This window comes from Adiantum capillus-veneris, chromosome 16 (genome assembly GCF_014529385.1).
Source record: "Adiantum capillus-veneris isolate H3 chromosome 16, ASM1452938v2, whole genome shotgun sequence".
NCBI classification, from domain to species: Eukaryota; Viridiplantae; Streptophyta; class Polypodiopsida; order Polypodiales; family Pteridaceae; genus Adiantum; species Adiantum capillus-veneris.
In genome coordinates, this window is record NC_140946.1 from 131,576,930 (window position 1) to 131,598,523 (window position 21,594).

General features: G+C 44.5%; 2 protein-coding genes across 5 annotated transcripts in view; one reads left to right on the forward strand and one right to left on the reverse strand.

Annotated features, from left to right (window-relative positions):
• The first annotated feature begins 1,081 nt into the window (after window positions 1-1,081).
• LOC147439885 (uncharacterized) lies at window positions 1,082-2,734 on the forward strand. 2 transcript variants are annotated; one of them, XM_086485606.1, is made up of 3 exons: window positions 1,082-1,718; window positions 1,893-2,012; window positions 2,095-2,734. In XM_086485606.1, exons 1-3 carry the CDS (start codon window positions 1,229-1,231, stop codon window positions 2,445-2,447), a joined length of 963 nt encoding a protein of 320 aa, XP_086341732.1. In that variant the 5' UTR covers window positions 1,082-1,228; the 3' UTR covers window positions 2,448-2,734. The 2 variants fall into 2 exon arrangements, with proteins under 2 accessions (XP_086341732.1, XP_086341731.1); XM_086485605.1 differs by having other exon boundaries at window positions 1,084-1,718; window positions 1,887-2,012.
• A 3,167-nt stretch (window positions 2,735-5,901) lies between these two features.
• The window catches only part of RIK (RS2-interacting KH protein), a 35,594-nt gene continuing 19,901 nt past the window's right edge, over window positions 5,902-21,594 (reverse strand). Inside the window, exons 2-13 of one of the 3 annotated variants that reach the window (XM_086485607.1) lie at window positions 9,557-9,794; window positions 9,326-9,454; window positions 9,212-9,246; window positions 8,990-9,065; window positions 8,802-8,915; window positions 8,604-8,690; window positions 8,288-8,372; window positions 8,082-8,199; window positions 7,731-7,901; window positions 7,157-7,646; window positions 6,454-6,763; window positions 5,902-6,363 (exon numbers count right to left, since the gene is read on the reverse strand). In XM_086485607.1, the coding sequence (XP_086341733.1) occupies window positions 6,233-6,363; window positions 6,454-6,763; window positions 7,157-7,646; window positions 7,731-7,901; window positions 8,082-8,199; window positions 8,288-8,372; window positions 8,604-8,690; window positions 8,802-8,915; window positions 8,990-9,065; window positions 9,212-9,246; window positions 9,326-9,454; window positions 9,557-9,794 (1,984 nt within the window). In that variant the 3' untranslated portion in view covers window positions 5,902-6,232. Of the gene's footprint in view, window positions 6,364-6,453; window positions 6,764-6,888; window positions 7,051-7,156; window positions 7,647-7,730; window positions 7,902-8,081; window positions 8,200-8,287; window positions 8,373-8,603; window positions 8,691-8,801; window positions 8,916-8,989; window positions 9,066-9,211; window positions 9,247-9,325; window positions 9,455-9,556; window positions 9,795-21,594 lie in introns of those variants that run through there. The other 2 variants (XR_015184656.1, XM_086485608.1) reach the window with 2 other exon arrangements.

Here is a 21,594-nt window from a genome sequence, read left to right on the forward strand (position 1 = left end):
CGCCCCCTCCTTGTAGGGATTGAATATTTGACTTTTTGACACCTCAAGCCCCTCATGCATAGGCCCAGTTCCCACCACAAGCTTGGCTCATAAGCACTTTAAGCTTGGGCTGGGTTCTCACCTTAAGTGCAACCCTAGCATCTCAAGCATGTCAAGCACCTCAAGCATCTCAATAATTAAGCACCTCAAGCACCTTAGTCATCAAGCATGACAAGCAAGAAAAGCACCTCGAGCTGGGTCGGGTTCCCGCGCCTCAAGCTCACCCCTAGCTTACCTAAGGTCAAAGGCCTTTTATACACATTATTGGAGGTCTTCAATGAAGCTAACCCTAAGGTCTTATGCTCCATTTGTTAGCCTTGCTCTTTGATAGACCATCTCTCATTTGGGCCCCTTTACCATTGGCCCCGTGTTGAGATAGATCTATAAGCACATGTCTATATCTTAACACTTGTTCCCGTTTATTCTCCCACATTAAGTGATCAATTTAATATGAGAAAATCATTTGGGTTGGTTAGATATTAATGATATTAGATTTTATGACAAAGCCTCTACCCAAGGTGGGAAATTTGGGGGGCCAAGGCAGGAGAAGTAAAAGGGGCAACCTCTACGATTGAACCAAGCTAGGTGTCCAAGTTGAATTGAGTGCTAGTTTGCAACGCACACACAGAGAGGGGGTGTGGGAGACGGTTGCATACATGAGATAGAAAGAGAACACCTCACCATTTCATTATTAGACCCCTCTACAAATAGAGTTATTCATGGACCTTGCAAAATCTCTATGGCTTACAATTTGATAGCAATCTTCGTCTTACGAGGGGGGCACCGGAAGTGAAATGGAGAACCGAGAAAACTATAGAACAAACTTCACGTCAACTACCCTCCAGCTGCAGCGGCCCTTTCAGAACTACTCATGATCTTTTTCTTCTTCTTATCCCTCTCTCTCTCTCTCTCTCTCTCTTTCTCGGCTCTATGTTAAGGTCACACTGATGTTGCGTGTGCACACCTTTTGTATTATCTCGGACTATCCTCACATTTGAAATTGATGTTTAGAGTGCGCGAATTAGTGCGTGCATCATTTCATCTTCATGCAGAACCGTACCCGCCGCGCCCATTTCCCATGTACCGTTCAGGCTCGCAGACGCAGAGAGAGAGAGAGAGAGAGAGAGAGAGAGAGAGAGGTTGTATTATAGCGCAGCTGTAGGCCTAGTTCGCTACACCTGCAGCAACGATGACGATATTGAGGCGCGGAGCAGGCACAACCGCAGAGAAGACGAAGCCTATCCAGTCTCAGACGCAACGAGCTGCTGCACCCGCTGCAAGCCCACGTGGGAGAAGCAATGCTTCGCGTGTATGGGCGCGCGAGCAAGCGATAGATCTGTCACGAATTGTGCTCGAGTTCGCACGCCTCTACAGACGCTTACCAGACGCAGGTGACCGCTCCTTTTGGCAGCTCTGCCAGAAACGCTTCAATGGCGTATTTACCTGTAAGCAGATGCAGGCCAAGGTCCGATACCTCCATCTCCGCTTCCGCAGACTTGCTGACGGTGCCGCCAAGACGCTCCATCTCGCAGAGCGAGACAGCGTTCAAATCTGGACCCGAATTATGCATCATATTGCACCAGCAGCCTCGCCCAACAGTACCTCTTCTGCCTCGACTAGAAGCCGCTCTGCCTCACCTTCTCCCTCCAGCTACACTCATTCTGGGGCTACGCATCAAGGTAACTTTCTCATTCGTAACTACATGGGTGCGGCTGTTTACACGCTCACACAGACACATGCGCCCACACACACAGGGAACGTGTTTTTCTCAGCTGACGCACGCACATTTTCATCCAATGCTAGTCCATTCCTGCCGATGTGTCTTGTAACTCCACGCTGGGTACTAGATGCAGGAGGCCGCTGGGGAGGGCAGTACTATGGTAAGCATGAGAGAGTGGCAGGCATGGCACAGAATAAGGCATATCAAGGCTCTCGGGCAGATGCAAATGCAGGATGGGCTTCCATCAAAAAAGGTTAGGACTCAGGAGTAGTATTATATATATTTGACATGCTAGAGAACTGTGCAATGAAGCTGAATTATTTATGATGCTGCAGCTCCGCGCACAAATAGAGTGCCATTCCGTAAGAATGCTGGCATATCCTTTGAACATGTGAACGGAAAGTCAACCAGCAACATGGGATGCGGCACTGCTACAGCGGCAGCTGCGGGTGAGGCGGAGCCTGCACAAGAAGCGTCAGGATGCTCAACTCAGATGCATGAGGATAATATCAGTCAAGAGAATGTTAATGAAGAGGGTGTGGGACATGACACGGCTGCTGATGCTACGAATACTGCAGCGCACAAGAATGAGAATGTTATTCTCCTTCACCATGTCACAGTGGCAGACCTGGCAGCTTCAGTCAGAACCCTTGCCGAGGTGGTTGCACGCGGGCCAAGCCGGGCCTAAGTAGATGGAGCCACATACTAGTGGTAAATTGGTAACAAGATCGTTCACGTGAAATTTTTGGATGGCACATTGGCACTGTCAATGTTCACATTGCAAGTGTTTTTCACCTGTGTTTCATCAAGCACTCGTGGCATGATATGCAGATTACTGCGTCCTAGAACTTGTTTGTGGCCTATGCACGGGAACTGTTTTGGTTGCTTGGAGATCTTGATATTGAGGCTTTTTGAATCCTCCTGACTATGTATGTAGATTTCAGGTATCATATCTAACAGAAATTACTTAGTAAACTCATACTTATTCCAGCCGAGCTTTTTGACCATCTGCAAAAGGTTCTCTTGGCAAACTAAGTCTTTTTGCATATGTGATTTATTTCTCTTTTATATTTAAAATGCAGTTAAAGATTGGTCTTTAGAGGTTTGCAAACTTCTATCCTTAATCACAAAATAAAAAGACTTTCATGACATTACGAAAGGTTTTTAATTATACTGATCTGAATATAACCACATGCAAGATTCCATAATTTACAGCGTTCTTCAAGTACTTTCGTTTGTACACCCAATCAGAGTTTGAGTTCTTGTCAAGTCATAACTTCTCGAGGTGACATGTGCAAAGCACTCTTTAAGGTACTGAGCAAGCACCAGTACGAGCATTAGATCAATGTTCACGTCTCCTCGATTCCTTGTAGCGTAGATTTCTTGGTTGAAAAAGCAATCTGTAAGGTACCAAGGAAGCAACAGTGCAAGAGTAGAATCTAAATGTATTTTGCTATAGCGTTGATTTTAATGTCATTGTGTCTTCGGAATGTTTAAACTTTAACCAAGTTTCCTATATTGACGTAATTTATGGTTATGGCTTTGATTATATGGTTGTACTGATTGGAAGTTTTTGGACATGTTTGTACATCTGATTTCAAGCTTCAACTTCGGTGGGTCATATTTTTGGTTAACATGTTTTGTTATTCATGGTTAGCACATGGTTTAACGTAAACATGTTTTCTTACTAGTCTTGGAGTTGTGGAAAGAATCTTCGATGTTTTTCATGTGATTGAAATATTTGTGATGTGTGGATTCGAAGACACCTTTGGAACTCAAACAAGCCGGATGGTTCTGAATATTTGCTTTCATGTTTTATGGTTAAGAATTAGCTTATGGTCAAAGGTTGCTGGGATTATGTTTTTGGGCATAAAAGCATGTCTAAGAGTATTATTTTCCTTACAAGCTTGGACATGAGAAAATTTAGACTTACTTTTTAACATTGAAAATAAAAAAAGTAGCATGTAAAATAGAATTCTCTTTTCATCTTGTCCAAAGCTCGTAGTGGAGTATATTTTGACCAAGCTTTGCTACCACAAGAAGTTTTGGGCAAATTCTCACAATAATTCCCACATTGCGACTTACCTCAACATCATGAGCTAGCTAGGTACGATTGGGGACAGGGGACCGCCGGCCCGGTGGGTGACCGGTGGTCCCTTGCCCCCAATCGTACCTAGCTAGGTATGTGGTGCCTCCCGAGCAGCAGCTCATGATGTTATGCATTGTATGAAAAACACTGGAAAAGACTCCATTTTCCTACATGAGAAATTTCTAAATCTTCTTGTGTACCTCCTTATATCCTTCACCAAGCATGCCACTAAGTTGCAAAAATGGACTTATAATTTTTGTGGTAGCAAATCATAATGAAAATATGCCCTTTTCCATAGGGAAGCATACTCCTTCAGAATGCACAGACTTTTGAAAGAATAAGAAGCCATTCCAATCTGAACACTAACACCACATGAATGATCTTGTAAACTTAAAAGGGAGCATGATCTTGTTACAATGTTTCAACCAATAAGTAATGCTCTGGTTTCATTTTTGAAGACGTATTGATTCTAGAACATTATCTCAAAAATGGATGTCTTCATTGCAGATGAAGAAATCTCATCTCAATCATTACAAATCAAAAAGATAATAAAACAATATCATGACCTCATGGAACGATCATCTCAATTATTGCGAATCAACATGAAATAATAAAACTTCAAGATGTTGAATTCCTGTCTTATTTATTTGAAGTCCCATACATACCTTGTCTACATTTAGCAACTCGTGTGGTTTTATTGATGATGATGGTCAATCCCTTACTAGTAGACGCATTCTTTCAGGGTGATTTGAAACAGCCGCCCATCAAACAAAATAAAGTGTCAAGCAGACCAACCAAAAATTTTGAAACCCGTCATTATCATAAGCATGACACTACATTGCCGAGCATTGCAAAGGATTCACAAATGAGAACGGATAGATTGCAATCCAGTTCACTATTTCTTCTACCCAAATTTAGTATGATGTGTGCTGGTTGTGCAGATATCGGAATCACCTCTTAGTATTGGTCAAAAAACTCGACATTATTGCCCAATTTTAACCAATGGAAAAATATGAGAGTACCATTCAGAGGCATAAATGAAAGGTGGTATTCCGAGATTTAATGGAAGGCTGCTACTAATGAAGAACATTGAGAGCTCCTTGGCCAAGACATTGGCGGTACCATTCCACAGAGTGGGGCACAAGGTAATGCCACGTGTGGCATTGGCACTGAACGCTTGTGTGCGAGTTCAAAAGGCCCAAAGATGGAGCAGGGCAATCCATGCACACCAGAGCGAAGTCAACAGGGAGAGCCTCAATAAGCAGCACTTCCAAAGGTACTTGGTGCTGTCTGTGATCAAATCAAGTCAAGAGGATGTTGCATGCATGCGCAGCTGCAGTTGCCAACACAAGGGTATGCATTGGCAAGGTCCTTGAGACCAGGGCAGTTTCCCAGAACAATGAAAAGCATCCATGGAAGCAAAAAAGGGCATGTCCACATATACTGATTTAACCAGAAACTACAAGCATATTTACATCCATAAGAAGACATGTACAACTTTAAGCAAGCATGTAGAAAGACCAAGGTGGCTCCTTGGAACACAGAAGCATAAAAGGACACGTACAAGTATCCTCTCATCCATCAATACCTACATGCATACTTACAACCCCAAGACATGAACTGTGTAATGTCACATAATGGTACATTCGCAGATGTGATGTTACACAAATATAGGACTTTAAGACATGATAGTATCTTCACTGACTGCTTAAAACCAAGAAGAGCTCACTAGCATCAACCAAAACCAGGCTTCACATTGCTTATCATCATGTAGCTGTGAGATTTCAATTGGTGCTAGAGTTCGTCTTGGTTTTATGGAGCCAGTGAAGATTCTGTACTGTCAAAGTCCTAATAGTTGCCGTGAAGTAGACACTACAGAATCTTCTCTCCTCTTAAACTCACTAGCACCGGTCAAAACCTGGCCTCTAAATTGCCTTTGCAAGTATTAACATTCGGCACAGGCTGCGGCTGTCGTCCTTAACCCCTTTTTTTAAACTTAATGGGCATACTAGAAACTCTACTTTCAAATTGATCAAGGTTTTTGAGCATCAGGTCCAAAATTCAATTAACATTACAAGAACTGCATAAGAAAGATTACACAATACTCCATGTACAAAAGATTGACAAAGCAAACAATGTACATGGAACTGTAGATCAGGTTGAAGATCTAAGCTATGACACTTATCATCTTGATCTCTATAAGAGAGCATCCAAGAGTTGGAAGTAATCAACGATCTTCACTGACCACGAAAAACACCATCTGCTTTTTTTGAAAGCACTGCATGGGAATGCACTGCCCATGCCAGTCACAAAAAATGGCATCCCACGAGCAAGACAAATTGGTCAGCCTGTAGGACTTATCAATAAACTACCCAGGCACCATGTCACACAGCCCAGAAGGGTTTGCCATTAGCATAGGGCGTTGCAACTAGCTCATCAGATACAGTAGGCTCAATCCTTCCATTGTCATCATCGTCCTCATCTTCGTCTTCACCATACTCAACAAGCTTGATGCCTTCAACAAAAATACACGGCATGATGATAGGGAATAAGCTCCATGTAGATATATACGACTCATGGTTAATAAAAGACACAAGAAACTTACCTGGAGTCTCAGGTTGGGGCAACTTGGTGCTGGCAGGTGGGGCTAAGATGTTTCTCGATGAAGTAAAAGAAGACTCGCTTGCAGCTGGCTGATTTGGAACAGACTTTGCACCACTTAGTGGAAGTCCTGTATTAGGCTTCGATCTTGGGAGAGCAGGTGGCAAGCTCGGGGGTGGCATGCTAACAGAAGGTGGAGGTGGCATGCTGCCAGGCGATGGTGTTGAAGCTGTTCTTGGTGGTGGCATAAGTTTACTTTTTGCAGTTGCAGTTTCAACAGAACCAACCGGTTTACTATGTTTCGGTAGTAAGACCTGGAAAAACAGACATGATTTTGATTCCTCGATTCAAAAACAGTAGCAACAGAAAGCAGACAAGCAGATCTCTCTTTTAGAGTCGATTTTTAGAGATCTGAACCACTCCTCAATCAGGTGCTCACCATACGTATGGAAAGAAACATTAAAAAAGATTTAGAGGGCATGGCATATGTGCCATGCTGCAATTCTCCTAATCCTTCCACCTATTCTGGTGAGTGCATCCCTGTGAAAAAATGTGAGTACTTCCAGACTGGATGTGTAGAGGGTTAGCTTGAAGTAATTACCTGAAAAAGATGCAATAATGTTAACAATGCTGATCATTGCAAAACAGCCAAATAAAGTTCTTCGCAACATCCTATCAGAAGTCCAAATTTTCTGCCAAACATATACCTGATCAGCAAGAGGGTCTCGTTTCAACGCTGGTCCCTCCTGAAACTTCCGTTTTTGCCTTTCTTGTCTCTCTACCTGCCTCTGGGCTGGTGTGTTAATGGGGCTCTTGATTGACTCTGAAGGCAAACAAGACGACAATTGAGCAGTACTCTGGCTTATAGCTGGTCTTTGCAGAGCACGAGCAACCTGCTGCAAGGGAGAGGCTTGAGGATACAGCCCACTGTATGCACTGTAACTGGGATGGGGCTCACTGCCTCGGGAAGCTTGGGGGTAGATACCATATGTTTGCTGTGAGAAGGATTGGTGAAGGGCCCCAGATGCGTATGTTGTAGGAAAAGAGCCTGCAAAGGTGGCAAGAGGACTCCTGGAACTCGTGGACACTGAACTTGTGTCAAACAAGTGCCCAGTCTCTACTTTGCCTGGTCCTCCATCAGCTGCAAAAAGCTGCTTTGGGGGTGGCACGGCACTGTAATTCTTAAGAGACCCCAACCTGAACAGAGAACAGTTAACTTCACGTCAAAATGCTCAAACAACCTTCAAAATTCACCTTCCAAAAACAATTTCTTAAACCCACCCAGCATTAACATCCAATGAAGGAAGGCTTATTGGGTTAGAGCTAACAGACACGACAGCTGCTGAGATGGCCGGTGACAGTGGTAAAGATGTATTTCCCAGCTCCAGATTACTTGCGATTTGAGGCGATTGCTGCAAATTGTAAGAAACAGGAGGGGGAAAGTAAGGAGGCCTGGAAAAAAACGGGCAAACTACTTTAGACCAGCTTCAACTACCAGATCAGCAAAACAAAAATGTTTATCATCCAAAAGCTCAGAAAACAGGAAGAATCTTATAATGCAAGATGACCAAAAAATGTTCAATACAGCTAGCTCCTTGTGAGAGAAAAATGAGAACCCCTAATTCTTGATACCTGGTTCCAGCAACCTCAGCACGTATTGTCTCTAAAAGGTGTTCGGTAAGACTCCTGGCATCTTCCAAGCTCTTGGCATGCTCTGCTGAGATGAGGAGGTGCAAGGGCTGAGGGATTTCTGCATTGAATAAGGGATCGGTGAGACATACTGTCAACCACTAGTACCAGCAAGTATATCATGGCTAGCATAACAACAGACTTCATACCATCACTGCAAGAACTTTCACAAGCACCTCCCTTCAAAAGCACGGTAGCTCCTGTTTCATGCATGATGTGGTTTATATATTGATCCTGCAGGTTTTCAGAACCCGGCCACCAACCCCAGGCCAACAACACACACAAAACAGTATCTCCCAAAACATACAAAGACGTCAGGGAAGTCATCATAAAAATATAAAAACAAAAAGATACCTTAAAAGTATCAGGTGATTGATTTACGTGTCAAAGAAACACTCCAACTATTAAAAGATGCTACTAGTTTCACAATGCAATAAAAACTTTTCATTAAACAAGTGAGCTTACATTTGGCCCACGGATCCGACTGATAAGATCTACAGACGAGTCAGCTTCAAAATCAACAAAAACTACAGCACTAAGAGGTGAATTTGTCTGTTGCAAAAGGACAAAGAGAAAAGGTAACCATGCTTCCATCATGTTTTAAAACGGCACACAAAACGACAGTAACAAGTCAGAAGCCAATACTTCAAATTACAAAATTACCCCAAGCTGCCCATTTGAGGATGGGCCTAATATTTGACGACCCTGTTTCAACATCTCATCCACGAGAGCAGCTGCTTGATCAACAGCCCTCACACGTTCAGTTGTGTCTTTGAGCTGGTAAAAATAAAAGCTAATGAATGATGTCTCACAAGTCAGTAAACACAAAGTATCATTGGAAGTAAATTTACATGTGCCCCTGCCGATATATGTAAATACAAAGCTTTCTCGTGATCAGCCGGTCCATTAGGGGGCTTGTATTTTCCTCTGGGAAAAATAACAGAAGTGATGAACAGCTGAGGACGACAGCAGTGTAATGGCAATGAAACTTACTGAAAATGGACTTTATGTGACTAAGAGAGCCATTTAAAGACCCTCTTGCCATTAAGTTTCTATACAGTAACTAAGCTAACCTTGTAATCACAACTGCACCAGTTTTGGCCTGAATCTGTCAGAAAAGTAAACCGTGAGAATCAACACTACAAAAGGTTAAAGAAATCATGAAAAATTTTCAAAAAATCACCAACCTCTTCTTGTGTTTGGCGTTTCGTGAGTTTGTAGCGCACTCCAGGTTCAGCATCATTTATTACTATTTCCCTTGCAATAACTTCATCCTGTATCTTGTTTGGTGGTACCACTCCTTTTGCTGCCAGATCCTGAAAGAACATATATGAAGAACAAAGTAGGTATGAAACTCCCAGTTCACTTCATGAAAACAACTTCTTGCAGAGGACTTCGGTGAATTTTTAGAGTCATGCCTGATTGATCTTTTGGATGATGGCTGCGGCACTTTGTTGAACACTTGAAAACGCCAACGATATTTGTGCAGATGCTGTTGATGTAGGCATTGAAGGATAAACCCCAACTAATGAAGGAAATATTCCTGGAAGGGATAGCCCAGACAATGCAGCAGTACTGTTCAAGGGCATCAATCCTGCTGGCGATGCTGAAATAGCAATGACCGACTCTGCTGGCTGATCCCACTTCCGCTTCTTCCTGCTAGGATAAGATGTCCGTCAGGTATGACCCATATAAAGCTCAAATACACACAGAATGCTTCATTTTGCTATAATGTGATTCCCCCTGATAACAGAGAATCTGATTGATGTAACTCGTTTGCTCCATCCCTCTTATATATTCTGTGCAGTGCAAAAGTCTGGCAGGCTTACATTGACTGTGTCCTGATGATAGAAAGGTAGGGTTGAGGAAAGCAAGTTTTGCCTGTAACGAATTGTGTAACAACTATGGTTTTTGATAGTCATTTTATTGAGGATTATGGCGCAATAGTCTTGTCCTTGGATAAATTTATTCACCTCCTTGATAGACTATTTTACTTTGCGTTAGCCCAACAAGGTTTTTGCTAATGCTCAAAAGAAAGAGCGCCATGTGGACAAATCTCGTCCTTTCAAAAGGAATGTACATGCCAAATTCCAGGCCGTTCAATGTGATTTTGAACATGGCAATTTTCTCACTTACATTATTGTTACCTTCAACAAGCTTTGAAAAAAGCACGCCCTCTTGCCTACTAATCACGAGTGGTAAGAGTGGGCTGAGGCAGAAAGGCTCATCCGTTGCCAATGTACCGCCAAGGCACTCTGTAACACACCATGCTTATCCCACAACAGCCATGTGAAGGCCCCAGGTAACTTTCTGTCTTGAGAAGGTCCTTTGCAAGAATCTGATTGCAGGCGCTTTTGGGGATCGTTTGCAAGGGTATCTATGCCGCGGACTATGGGGTGGTCAAAGGAGGCAGCACTTCAACCAAGAAAGTGTTGGGGCAGAACGATGCATCAAGTTGAAGTTGAATCAACAGACGCACCACTGGGCCCAAATATGAACTTGAAGAGTGTACATGGATGGGACCACCGCTGTACTCAAAGCATCTCTTGCTTTGCAGCTGAAGTCAAAGTGGGCTTGCTTTGGATATCACAGGCATTTGCCTACAGAAGCTAATTACAGGGCCCACGTACATTGGATGGGTGACAGGCTGAAAGGCAGCAAAGCGAACCAACAAACGCACAGAAGTCCCCCTTTAGTAGTACTACAGTACTACTAGGAAAACAAAGGCCAGCGAGTCAGCAAAATTCCTCTGTCCTGCGAAGTCAGCATTACAGGCCAATGATTGAAGCTTTTACAGTTCACAGCATTGAAACAACTCTAAGGGTGGCTTAGCAAGAACAGGAGCAATTGAGGTGGGCTCGTGGAGCCGCTCTGAGGCATGGAAATTTCTGTTCTTTAAGAGCTGGTGATGAAGGCCATGAGTCTATCCTCATATGTACTCTAGATGTCGAATCTTGAGATAGTATGGCTCGAATCCTCTGTTGTAGTCTCTGTCGATGCTGTGAAGCTCCTCCGGTATCCCTCTAAATCTACCAGTCTCAATCTCAAGTTGATGGGAAGATGTCCGTATCTGTCCAATGGCACACCATAATGTCAGGTGCAACAGAAGGGTTTAAGGATTTAGCTCGGATCTAGTACTCCGCACAAACACAAGGTTACTTACTTCACTTGAAAGAAAAGAACTGAACCGAATGGAAGAGAGACGCACACACAGAGAGAGAGAGAGAGAGAGAGAGAGAGAGAGAGAGAGAGAGAGACCAGAAGGCATGTCGGGTCCCAACCACCCTCAAGGGCCCCCTTGCTTTGTTGCCAGAGCAAGTACTTGCTTTATTACTTGCACAAATGCTGATACAATAACTAAATGTTGAGATGCTAGTGCTGAGATGCTCAGATGCTAATGGATACTTGATGCTACTCATGCTGGGTATTGATGAGGTACTAGGGTACTGCAATGCTTGATACTGCGGGTACTGCTCGGTACTGAAGGTGCTACGACGACGATAACGACGAGGCTGTGGGCTGATTTGCTATTGCCGGGATGGAGATGGGCTGATAATTGAAATCGTTGAAGAGGCTATGGGCTGAAAACTGAAGACGCTAAGAATATTGCGACGAGGACGACGATGATGACAACGACAAGGCTGTGGGCTGATCTGCTATCGCTGAAGATAGTGATGGCTGAAAAACTGAAAACATTGGTCCTACTGGCTGATCTGAAAACGTTGCTGATCCGCAAGGGCTGATCGCTATATTCAAGGTGCTTAGGTCTGAAAAATGCTGGTGGGAGAGGCTGAGGGAAAACACCAACGTTGGGTGAAAACACTGATGGCTGCTGAATAATGCTGAAAAGAGCGTGTTGTCGATACTACTTCGTCTTCTGTCTTCTCTAGCGCCCAAAGGACTTCTTTTATAGGTCTTTTAGCCATTTGCCCTACCTACTTTTAATAAATGTCATGTCAAAGTCACTTACTAATAAATGACTTAAGTGACTTTTCATATGCCTATATGCTTAACAGACTTAATTGTGCATGTCACATGCGCACTTCACTTGTGCTACGTGGGCATGTTCTGCCACAGTCTAGCATGATCCAATAGCTTAGGACTGAACCTGGGCCCTTTGTGAGCCTCTAGCAAGACTAGCATGTCCAGGCCGGTCACAGTTGCATTACCCTCTCTTGCACAGGACAACATTTCATCATGCAGGCATTTTACCGCGTGAACAGGTCATTTATTAATAAGTGAATTTTCATTTACCCTTGTTGGAATGTAGGTAGGGCAAATGGCTAAAGGAACTATAAAAGAAACGCATTGGGCACTCAGTAGAAGCAGAAGAAGCAGGGACACAAGGAGGCAGGCACCCAGCAGTCAGGTAGCACCTCAGGAGCCCCAGCGTTTTATCACGACAAGATCAGCGTTTTCAATAGTAGAAGGCCAGCGTTTTCAAACCATAAAACCTGCGTTTTCAAATCAGTCCTAAGCCTCGCGAGTACCCGCACCATCCGGTTGCAGATCCTCGCCGGATTTCCCATCAGCACCCAGATTAGCCTATCGTTTTTTGGTTTCAACCCAAAACAACCAGCGTTTTGCAGATTCAGCCCAGGTCAACCAGCGTTTTTGCATTTCAGCCATTGCACGCCTCTGCGGTTGGCAAATCAGCCCCGTAGAACCGCCGCAGTAGCAATCCACAACGGAACATCTAGCGTTTTCAGTTTTCAGCCTTGACGTCGTCGTCGTTGTCGTCGTCGTTGTCGTCGTCGTCAAGTACCACATCATCAATACCCATTAGCATCAGCATCTCAGCATCCACTCATTGTATGAGCATTTGTGCAAGAGAAAGTACTTGCTCTGGTAAAAGAGCAAGGGGGCCCATGACGGTTGGGACCCGACATCCCTATGTCGTCTCTTTTCTCTCTCTTGTGTCTCTCTCTTTCTTTCAGTTCCGTCTAGTTCTTTCAAGTAAAGTGCCCCTTGTGTTTGTGCGGAGTACTACATCCAAGCTAAACACTTCCGCCGTGACATTGGTATCAGAGCTTTGTGTGCGTTGCACCTGACATTGGCATCAGAGCTGTGTGTGTCCTTTGCTTTTGTGAACTCAAGAGAAGAACCATCAAGAACCACCAAGAACACAAGGAGAACAAAGAACCATCAAGAACCCAAGGAACCTCTCAGTTCTTTTTTCCTAAAAGAATCTTTGAGTCCCGACCATGGACTTACTGTTGCTAATTGGACTATTTTCTTATTTTTAATGATTAATCTCTTCTTTTAGGATATTTTATTATACGCACTAAGAACTGTTAAAAGATTGTAGCTACAGGAACTGCCATCAAGAACGGACAAACTCTGATGTGTCATTTGATGGGTGACGGTAAACATCGCGAAGGAGTTTCCGTAAGTTCGGTGGAAAGGGCCGGGTTACGAGTGCCCCTGATGCGTCACATGATGGGTGACGGGTGCATCAGTAAGGGGGCATCCCGTAGGCTAAGGAGGAAATCCGAACTGAGTAAGAAAATACGCGTAAGAACGCAAGCACAAGAATAAAGATGGGTTCAATGAAGCTTTTTACGAAAAGCAGGAACAATCGCGGGAAGGCAGACGCTTTCCAACGAGGAATCTATGTTTGCATTGCATTCGTGCATGTGGTTGCATCCAAGGACGCCTGGGAAGTGTTGTGAAATGCATTGGTTTTAACTTATAAGGTTTTATTGAGTTTTTGGACAGGTTCATACCAATTTTAAAATATGCCGGCCGCCCACTTAATAAGTGGGCAGCCACTTAGAAGATAAAGCAACAAAACCAGCCAACGAATTCTCTCTCCCTATTTCGGGTAGAACAGTGGAAAAAAAAAATTAAGAAAAAAAAAACAGCCACGATCTCTACGCGAGCAGTTATTCGTGCCGTGGCCAGGGAGCTATAAAAGCACCACATGCCCTCACTCAAAGGGGGTGCCAACGTCAGCAAGAGAAGACTCTGCCGCAAGAGTTCGCGAGACTACGAAGCACGGAAGTCGCTTTTCCCGCGCAAGAGCGACAGGTATCTATTGTGGATTCGCCATACGAATTGTTGTCACGTATTTGTGTGGTTTGTTTTGCAGGAATCTCCCGTCTTACGGGAAGGCCCTTCACGGGAAGTACGGCTTCACGCCTAAGTCCCTTTACGGGAAAGTACGGCTTCGTGCCTAAGTCCCTTTACGGGAAAGTACAGCCTCGTGCCTAAGTCCCTTACGGGAAGGAACGACCTTCGGGTCTAAGATTACAGAACGGAGGGGTTTCCTCGGGTTCTCGTGCTTGTATACGAGTTCTCCCTGAATAAAAGAATACTCTTAACGGGGGGGGGGACCAGCCCATCTTCTGGTCCCCAATACTGTGTCGATCTTATCCCTTCTCTCACATTTGCAAAGTATTTTAATTTTCAGATTTTCTAGTGCTCGTGTACGCTCCTGTTTTGTGACAGTGGTATCAGAGCTCGGACTCCTCTCTTTCTCTGCAAAGAATGACGATTCCGGGAAGAACAGGAAGAACCATGTCGAGCCAAGGGAGAAGCGTTGAAGAGGAACTTCAACAAGTGCAAGCTCAGCTTGCGGAGTTGCAACAAATTTTACTGTTGCCGGACGTCCAAAAGCTTTTGGGCGGAATGAAGAAAACGAATGGAACTGATGCAGTCAAGCATCCAGACAACACTGTTGGCTTGAGACCACAGGAGGCAAGAGAAGAAGAACGTGCCGAGGTGCACAAAGGATCTTCGGATCGTAATGAACGGCCTACTCCAAGGAAAGGCCAGGAAAAAGCGCTCTCTTTGCTAGACGAGAGCAAGGACATCTCTATCTCATCTCCATCTTACTCTCCTGATTATAATTCTACTTCTCGATCATCTCGTCAGAAGGAGGAAGCCGCTACTACTACTACTCTTCCTCAACCTAAAGATAAGCCTGGATTCAAGAAGCATGGTCGCAAGTCTCAACATCGCATGAGAGTCTTCAAATCGGACGACAAGGACATCAAGTTCGAAACCTACAATGGATGGAGAGACATCTCCAAAGCACTGTCCTTCATCAGACAGTTTGAAGTCGCCTTTACCAATGGGCACTTCACAGAAAGATCCAAATTACGCCATGTGGGGATGCACCTCAAGGAAACGGCAAGTAATTGGTGGCTAGCCAAGATTCTGGAAGGTTCTCAGGCCACAACTTGGGAGAGCTTCAAATCTGAATTTTATGAACAATTTCTTCCACCTGACTTCGAGCAGGACATACGGAAGGAATGGGACTGGCTTGCCCAGAAGGAACATGAAAAAGTAACGACCTATGTGGACAAGTATTGGTCGGTTCTTCTGAAGGTCACTCCCTTCATGAAGATTGCCGACGAGGAAAAGAAAAGAAAGTTCGAAGCGGGTCTCCAACCGCAGCTTCGAAAGAGTATGAAGGTGTATCCCCATGATACTCTTCAAAGGATGATGGAGTCAGCAATCATTGCTGAGGATTTTCACTCAACTGGGACGCCCAAAAAGATGGAACATAGCACTTACCGTGCAAGACAAAGAGGGGTCTACGATGACCAAGGGGGCCAAGGAAGAAAACGTCCTCCATCTGGGGACGATGATCATTCTAAAAAGCCAGAGGGCACTGGCAAGCGAACTAAGTATCTTTCTCCTACTCAACTTCAAACTTTCAGAGAGGAAGGAAGATGCTTCTACTGTGGCGAGAAAGGACATATGAAAACGGATTGCCCGCTAAAGCAGCAACGGCAAGAACAAGCCTCTACGAGGCAAGAGAAAGCAAGGAAGGAACCCGCACCGCCAAGCTCGAACTCAATACCAGATGTTCAAGGAAACACAGAAACGGAGAAAGGGAAGCGTCAACTTCTGAAGGGCTGGGGTCTTTGAACAACCAGCGAGTACTGATTCTTTATGATCCAGGATCCACGGATAATTTCATCTCCCTGGATATTGCGGAACGATTGTGCCTCACACCGGCTCAGCTTGGCACACCGGTTACATCCGGATCGGCATTCGAGGGGTTGACAACCAATGCAACTCCCGTGCAAGGACAGCTCAATCTTCGGATCGGCGAGTACAAGGACCGCGAATCATTTTTGATGGCACCCATCGAGGGATGTGATATCATCTTGGGTATGCCATGGCACTTTCACATGACACCTATTCCCGATTATGTGGAAAAGACCCTCACTTTTGATCATGGGGGTAAGAAAATAAAGATTCAAGCTGATGCAGGAGATTGGCAGTTCCCAATTGTAAGCCATATCTCCATTAAGAAAGAAATGAAGAAGTGTGTTTCTGCTTACTGGATTTTTGCAAAGGATAAAACTAGTAGAGACTCTCTCTCTAGTCTGGAAATCAAGCGTCTTCAATTTATTGAAAAGTACAAGGATTGCTTCACGGAAACACTTCCTGATGAACTCCCTCCGGTACGCCCGAAAGATCACCGCATAGATCTCATACCGGGTAGCTCGCCTCCCAATCAACCCCCTTATCGGGTAAGTCTTGCTCAGCAAGAGGAAATTTTGAAGCAAGTCAACGAGCTTCTAGAGAAAGGGTTAGTACGGCCAAGTGCTTCACCCTACTGCTCTCCAGTTCTACTGGTGCAAAAGAAAGATGGCACGTTTTGAATGTGCATAGACTATCGGTCTTTAAACAAGATCACAATCAAGAATCGCTTTCCGATCCCTCGGATTGATGATATACTTGATAAGTTGCAGGGTGCAAGTGTCTTTAGTCGCATAGACTTAAAGAGTGGGTATCATCAGATACGGATCACCCCTGAGGATGTCCATAAGACTGCTTTCCGCACAACCTTTGGGCTATATGAATTTTTGGTAATGCCTTTCGGCTTGACCAATGCTCCTGCGAGGTTCAATCGCATGATGGACCGCATTTTCAGCCCGTATCGAGTTTTTACGGGAGTATTCTTTGATGACATACTCATCTTCTCTAAGTCAGAAGAGGAACATCAGAAGCACTTGGACTTAGTGTTTCAAGAATTGCGAAAGCATGAGTTGCATGTGAATGCAAAGAAGAGCGAGTTCTTTCTCTCAGAGATACACTATCTCGGCCATATAGTCTCTCAGAATCAAGTGAGTATGGATCCTGCCAAGATCCGAGTGGTAGAAGATTGGCCTATTCCCACTACGGTACATGACGTACGTAGTTTCCTGGGATTATGTTCATATTATCGAAGGTTTGTCCGAGGATTTGCTCATGTAGCAGGACCACTTCATGACTTGACAAAGAAGAAGATTCCTTTCAGATGGGGATCGAGACAACAAGGAGCTTTTGATCGGCTCAAGTACTTGCTAAGCCATGGGCCTATTTTGATAGTGCCTGACTTACGAAAACCATTTGAGGTTCACTGCGATGCTTCAGGCGATTGCATCGGAGCAGTGTTAAACCAAGAAGGCCATGCAGTGGCCTACGAAAGCAGACGGCTTAAGGATGCAGAGTTGCATGCATCAATCTACGAAAAGGAACTCACGGCAGTGATTCACGCCTTATCCAACTGGAAGCACCATCTTCTAGGAGCGGATTTTGTGATCAAGACCGATCACCAGAGTTTGCGGTATTTTCTTACGCAAAGGAAACTATCTGAGAAGCAAATGAGATGGGCAAACTTTTTGTCTATGTTTCACTTCTAGATCCTTCACACGGCTGGGAGTAAGAATGTGGTTGCAGACGCATTGCCTAGGCGGCCAAGGGTGAACGCTATCACTTCGGTGTATCACCAAGAATTAGAAGCACTACCGGATTTGTATCCGAATGATCCAGACTTCTCCACCATTTGGGAAAAGCTACATCGTGGAGAGAATGAGTTTCCCTATTCCATTCGGGACGGTTATCTCTACCACCATCAGGCCATATGTGTGGCGGAACCATTAAGAAAGAAGATCATGGATGAAGCACACGCTTCGCCTTATGCGGGTCATCGGGGTATTCTCTCTACGACCTTAGCGATGGAAAGATATTTCTTTTGGCCTAGCCTTAAAGCAGACATTGATAAGCATGTCAGGGAATGCTTGGTTTGCCAAAAAGTGAAGTATGATCGGCATAAGATGCCTGGGTTGCTACAACCATTGCCTGTGCCTAATGAACCCTTGGAAAGTATTGCCATGGACTTCATCATGGACCTCCCTAGAACTCAGACTGGAAATGACGCGATCTAGACCATTGTGGACCGGTTTAGCAAGCAAGCACACTTTATACCAGTCAAGAAAACGATCAAAGCAGATCATATGGCTAGGGTCTTTCTAGCACAAATCTTTAAGCATCATGGAATGCCTAAGTCTATTGTGAGTGATCGAGATCCTCGCATGATAGGAAATTTTTGGCGTGCCTTGATGGATAATCTTGGTACGAAGCTGAATTTTTCATCTGCCTACCATCCTCAAACGGACGGGCAAAGTGAGATAGCCAATTCCACAGTATTGGATATGTTAAAAGCTTATGTGTCAGATCGGCAATCTGACTGGGAGAAATACTTGCCTCTCGTCGAGTATGCGTATAACAATACCATACACTCATCGACGGGGAAAGCACCTTTTGAGATTCTCTATGGTAAGCCTTTGCTTCCACCCATCCTTTTAACTAAGGATAAGATCTTTGCAGCAGATGAATTTGTCCGGGATTTGGACACAGCCTACGAGCAAGTTAGAAGAGCTATTCTACGCTCTCAGGAAAAGCATAAGAAAGCTGCAGACAAGCACAGAAGGAATCTAGACTTAACAGTCGGACAGTTAGTCTTACTCAAGTTTGAGAAGGCAAGACTTGAGAAACAAGCGTCTCATAAGGGGAAAGTGGTAAAACTTTCTACCCGTTATTATGGGCCGTTTAAGATCACTGAGCGAGTGAATGATGTCACTTTCCGATTAGAGGTACCACCTAATTGGAAGATCCATAATGCTTTCCATGTCAGTTTACTCCAGCCATATGTGGGACCGCCTCCAAGCCAGCCTAGCGTTGAGGAACCTCTTGAGGTTGAGGAAACAGAAGAAATACTCCAACCGGAGCAGATAGTAAGTCATCAGGAGCGGTCTCTCAAATTTGGAAAGATAACACGGAAGTATTTGGTTAAGTTTAAGAACTACTCGAATCTAGATGCTCAGTGGATGACGCAGGAGGAATTAGCAGCTTATCCCGAGATACTGGGGGTATATGTCCAAGCACTACAGTTGAGGTCAACTGTTTAGAAGCCAGAGGGATGTTGCTAATTGGACTATTTTCTTATTTTTAATGATTAATCTCTTTTTTTTAGGATATTTTATTATGTGCACTAAGAACTGTTAAAAGATTGTAGCTACAGGAACTGCCATCAAGAACGGACAAACTCTGATGTGTCATTTGATGGGTGACGGTAAACATCGCGAAGGAGTTTCCGTAAGTTCGGTGGAAAGGGCCGGGTTACGAGTACCCCTGATGCGTCACATGATGGGCGACGAGTGCATCAGTAAGGGGGCATCCCGTAGACTAAGGAGGAAATCCGAACTGAGTAAGAAAATACGCGTAAGAACGCAAGCACAAGAATAAAGATGGGTTCAATGAAGCTTTTTACGAAAAGCAAGAACAATCGCGGGAAGGCAGACGCTTTCCTGCGAGGAATCTATGTTTGCATTGCATTCGTGCATGTGGTTGCATCCAGGGACGCCTGGGAAGTGTTGTGAAATGCATTGGTTTTAACTTATAAGGTTTTATTGAGTTTTTGGGCAGGTTCAGACCAATTTTAAAATATGCCGGCCACCCACTTAATAACTGGGCAGCCACTTAGAAGATAAAGCAACAAAACCAGCCAACGAATTCTCTCTCCCTATTTCGGGTAGAACAGCGAAAAAAAAAAAATTTAAAATTATAAAAAAAAAAAACGGCCGCGATCTCTACACGAGCAGCTATTCGTGCCATGGCCAGGGAGCTATAAAAGCACCACATGCCCTCACTCAAAGGGGGTACCAACGTCAGCAAGAGAAGACTCTGCCGCAAGAGATCGCGAGACTACGAAGCACGGAAGTCGCTTTTCCCGCGCAAGAGCGACAGGTATCTATTGTGGATTCGCCATACGAATTGTTGTCACGTGTTTGTGTGGTTTATTTTGCAGGAATCTCCCGTCTTACGGGAAGGCCCTTCACGGGAAGTACGGCTTCACGCCTAAGTCCCTTTACGGGAAAGTACGGCTTCGTGCCTAAGTCCCTTCACGGGAAAGTATAGCCTCGTGCCTAAGTCCCTTACGGGAAGGAACGACCTTCGGGTCTAAGATTACAGAACGGAGGGGTTTCCTCGGGTTCTCGTGCTTGTATACGAATTCTCCCTGAATAAAAGAATACTCTTAACGAGGGGGGACCAGCCCATCTTCTGGTCCCCAATACTGTGTCGATCTTCTCCCTTCTCTCACATTTGCAAAGTATTTTAATTTTCAGATTTTCCAGTGCTCGTGTACGCTCCCGTTTTGTGACACTTACCAGATCTCATCTTCATTGCCATGTCTTTGAAGGAAGATCGACATCAGATACACGAAAACCCAGATCTTGAGTACCAAAATCTACTTGCCTCTTATGCGAATATGGCAGGAGTTGGAGACAGGATCCCTAACCTCTTCTGCATTCTGTAACAAACTTGGACACCCCAAGTCTAGAATTTGTCGCAACACGAGAGAGAGATTCACTTTAATCACTTCAAAACTTTAAAATCACTGTTCAATTTGAGATGACACGGCCCGGCAGAGAGATTGGCCCCAAAGACTGGCGCCCCTTTCGGTATTTCTTTTCATATTAAAATAATCAAGCAAGTAAAGATGCCATGGGCTCTCCTCTGCTCACCGGATCGTTGACTCTGAATCAGCTAAAGAGAGACCCTAGGGACTTATTTGAAGGCCCTGGGCCTTGGAAAAGCAATTTACATGAAAAGCTTCAGTTTCAAAGCTCCTAGTGCAAAAAAATGCCGCCCACAACAGTCAACGCAATTCTTCGTACAACCTGCCACGTCAGCAACGTGAATCGCGGACGTCCGTACAGCAGCCACATCAACAACTCCTTACGCAATTTTTAATGGCCTAGTGTCACTTAGGCCTTGCCGACGGCGTCGGCAATGGTCCATGAGTTGGAACAACTTATTTAGGCCATGTTCACATTATGGCATGCCACATCATCAATTTGTGACATACCCCCCTCTTGAAAGAATGGTAATCGCCCTCGATTACGCCTGCAAAATAGACAGAGACCATAAACCAATTCAATAGGCACTGACCCTACGTACCCATGCACTAGACCCACAAATCTAGCATTTGCTGAAACCGGCATGTTCAATCCAAAAAGGGCGGTAGACTTTACTTCAAACCTTGATTTAGCTTTCACCCATTATTAGTCGTCTATTATACCTGCGCTATAGTGACACAAGAGAGGGGAATGGGATACAGATGCTAGAATGCACCTGTATGAGAAGACCGACACCAGATTGGCCCCTAACT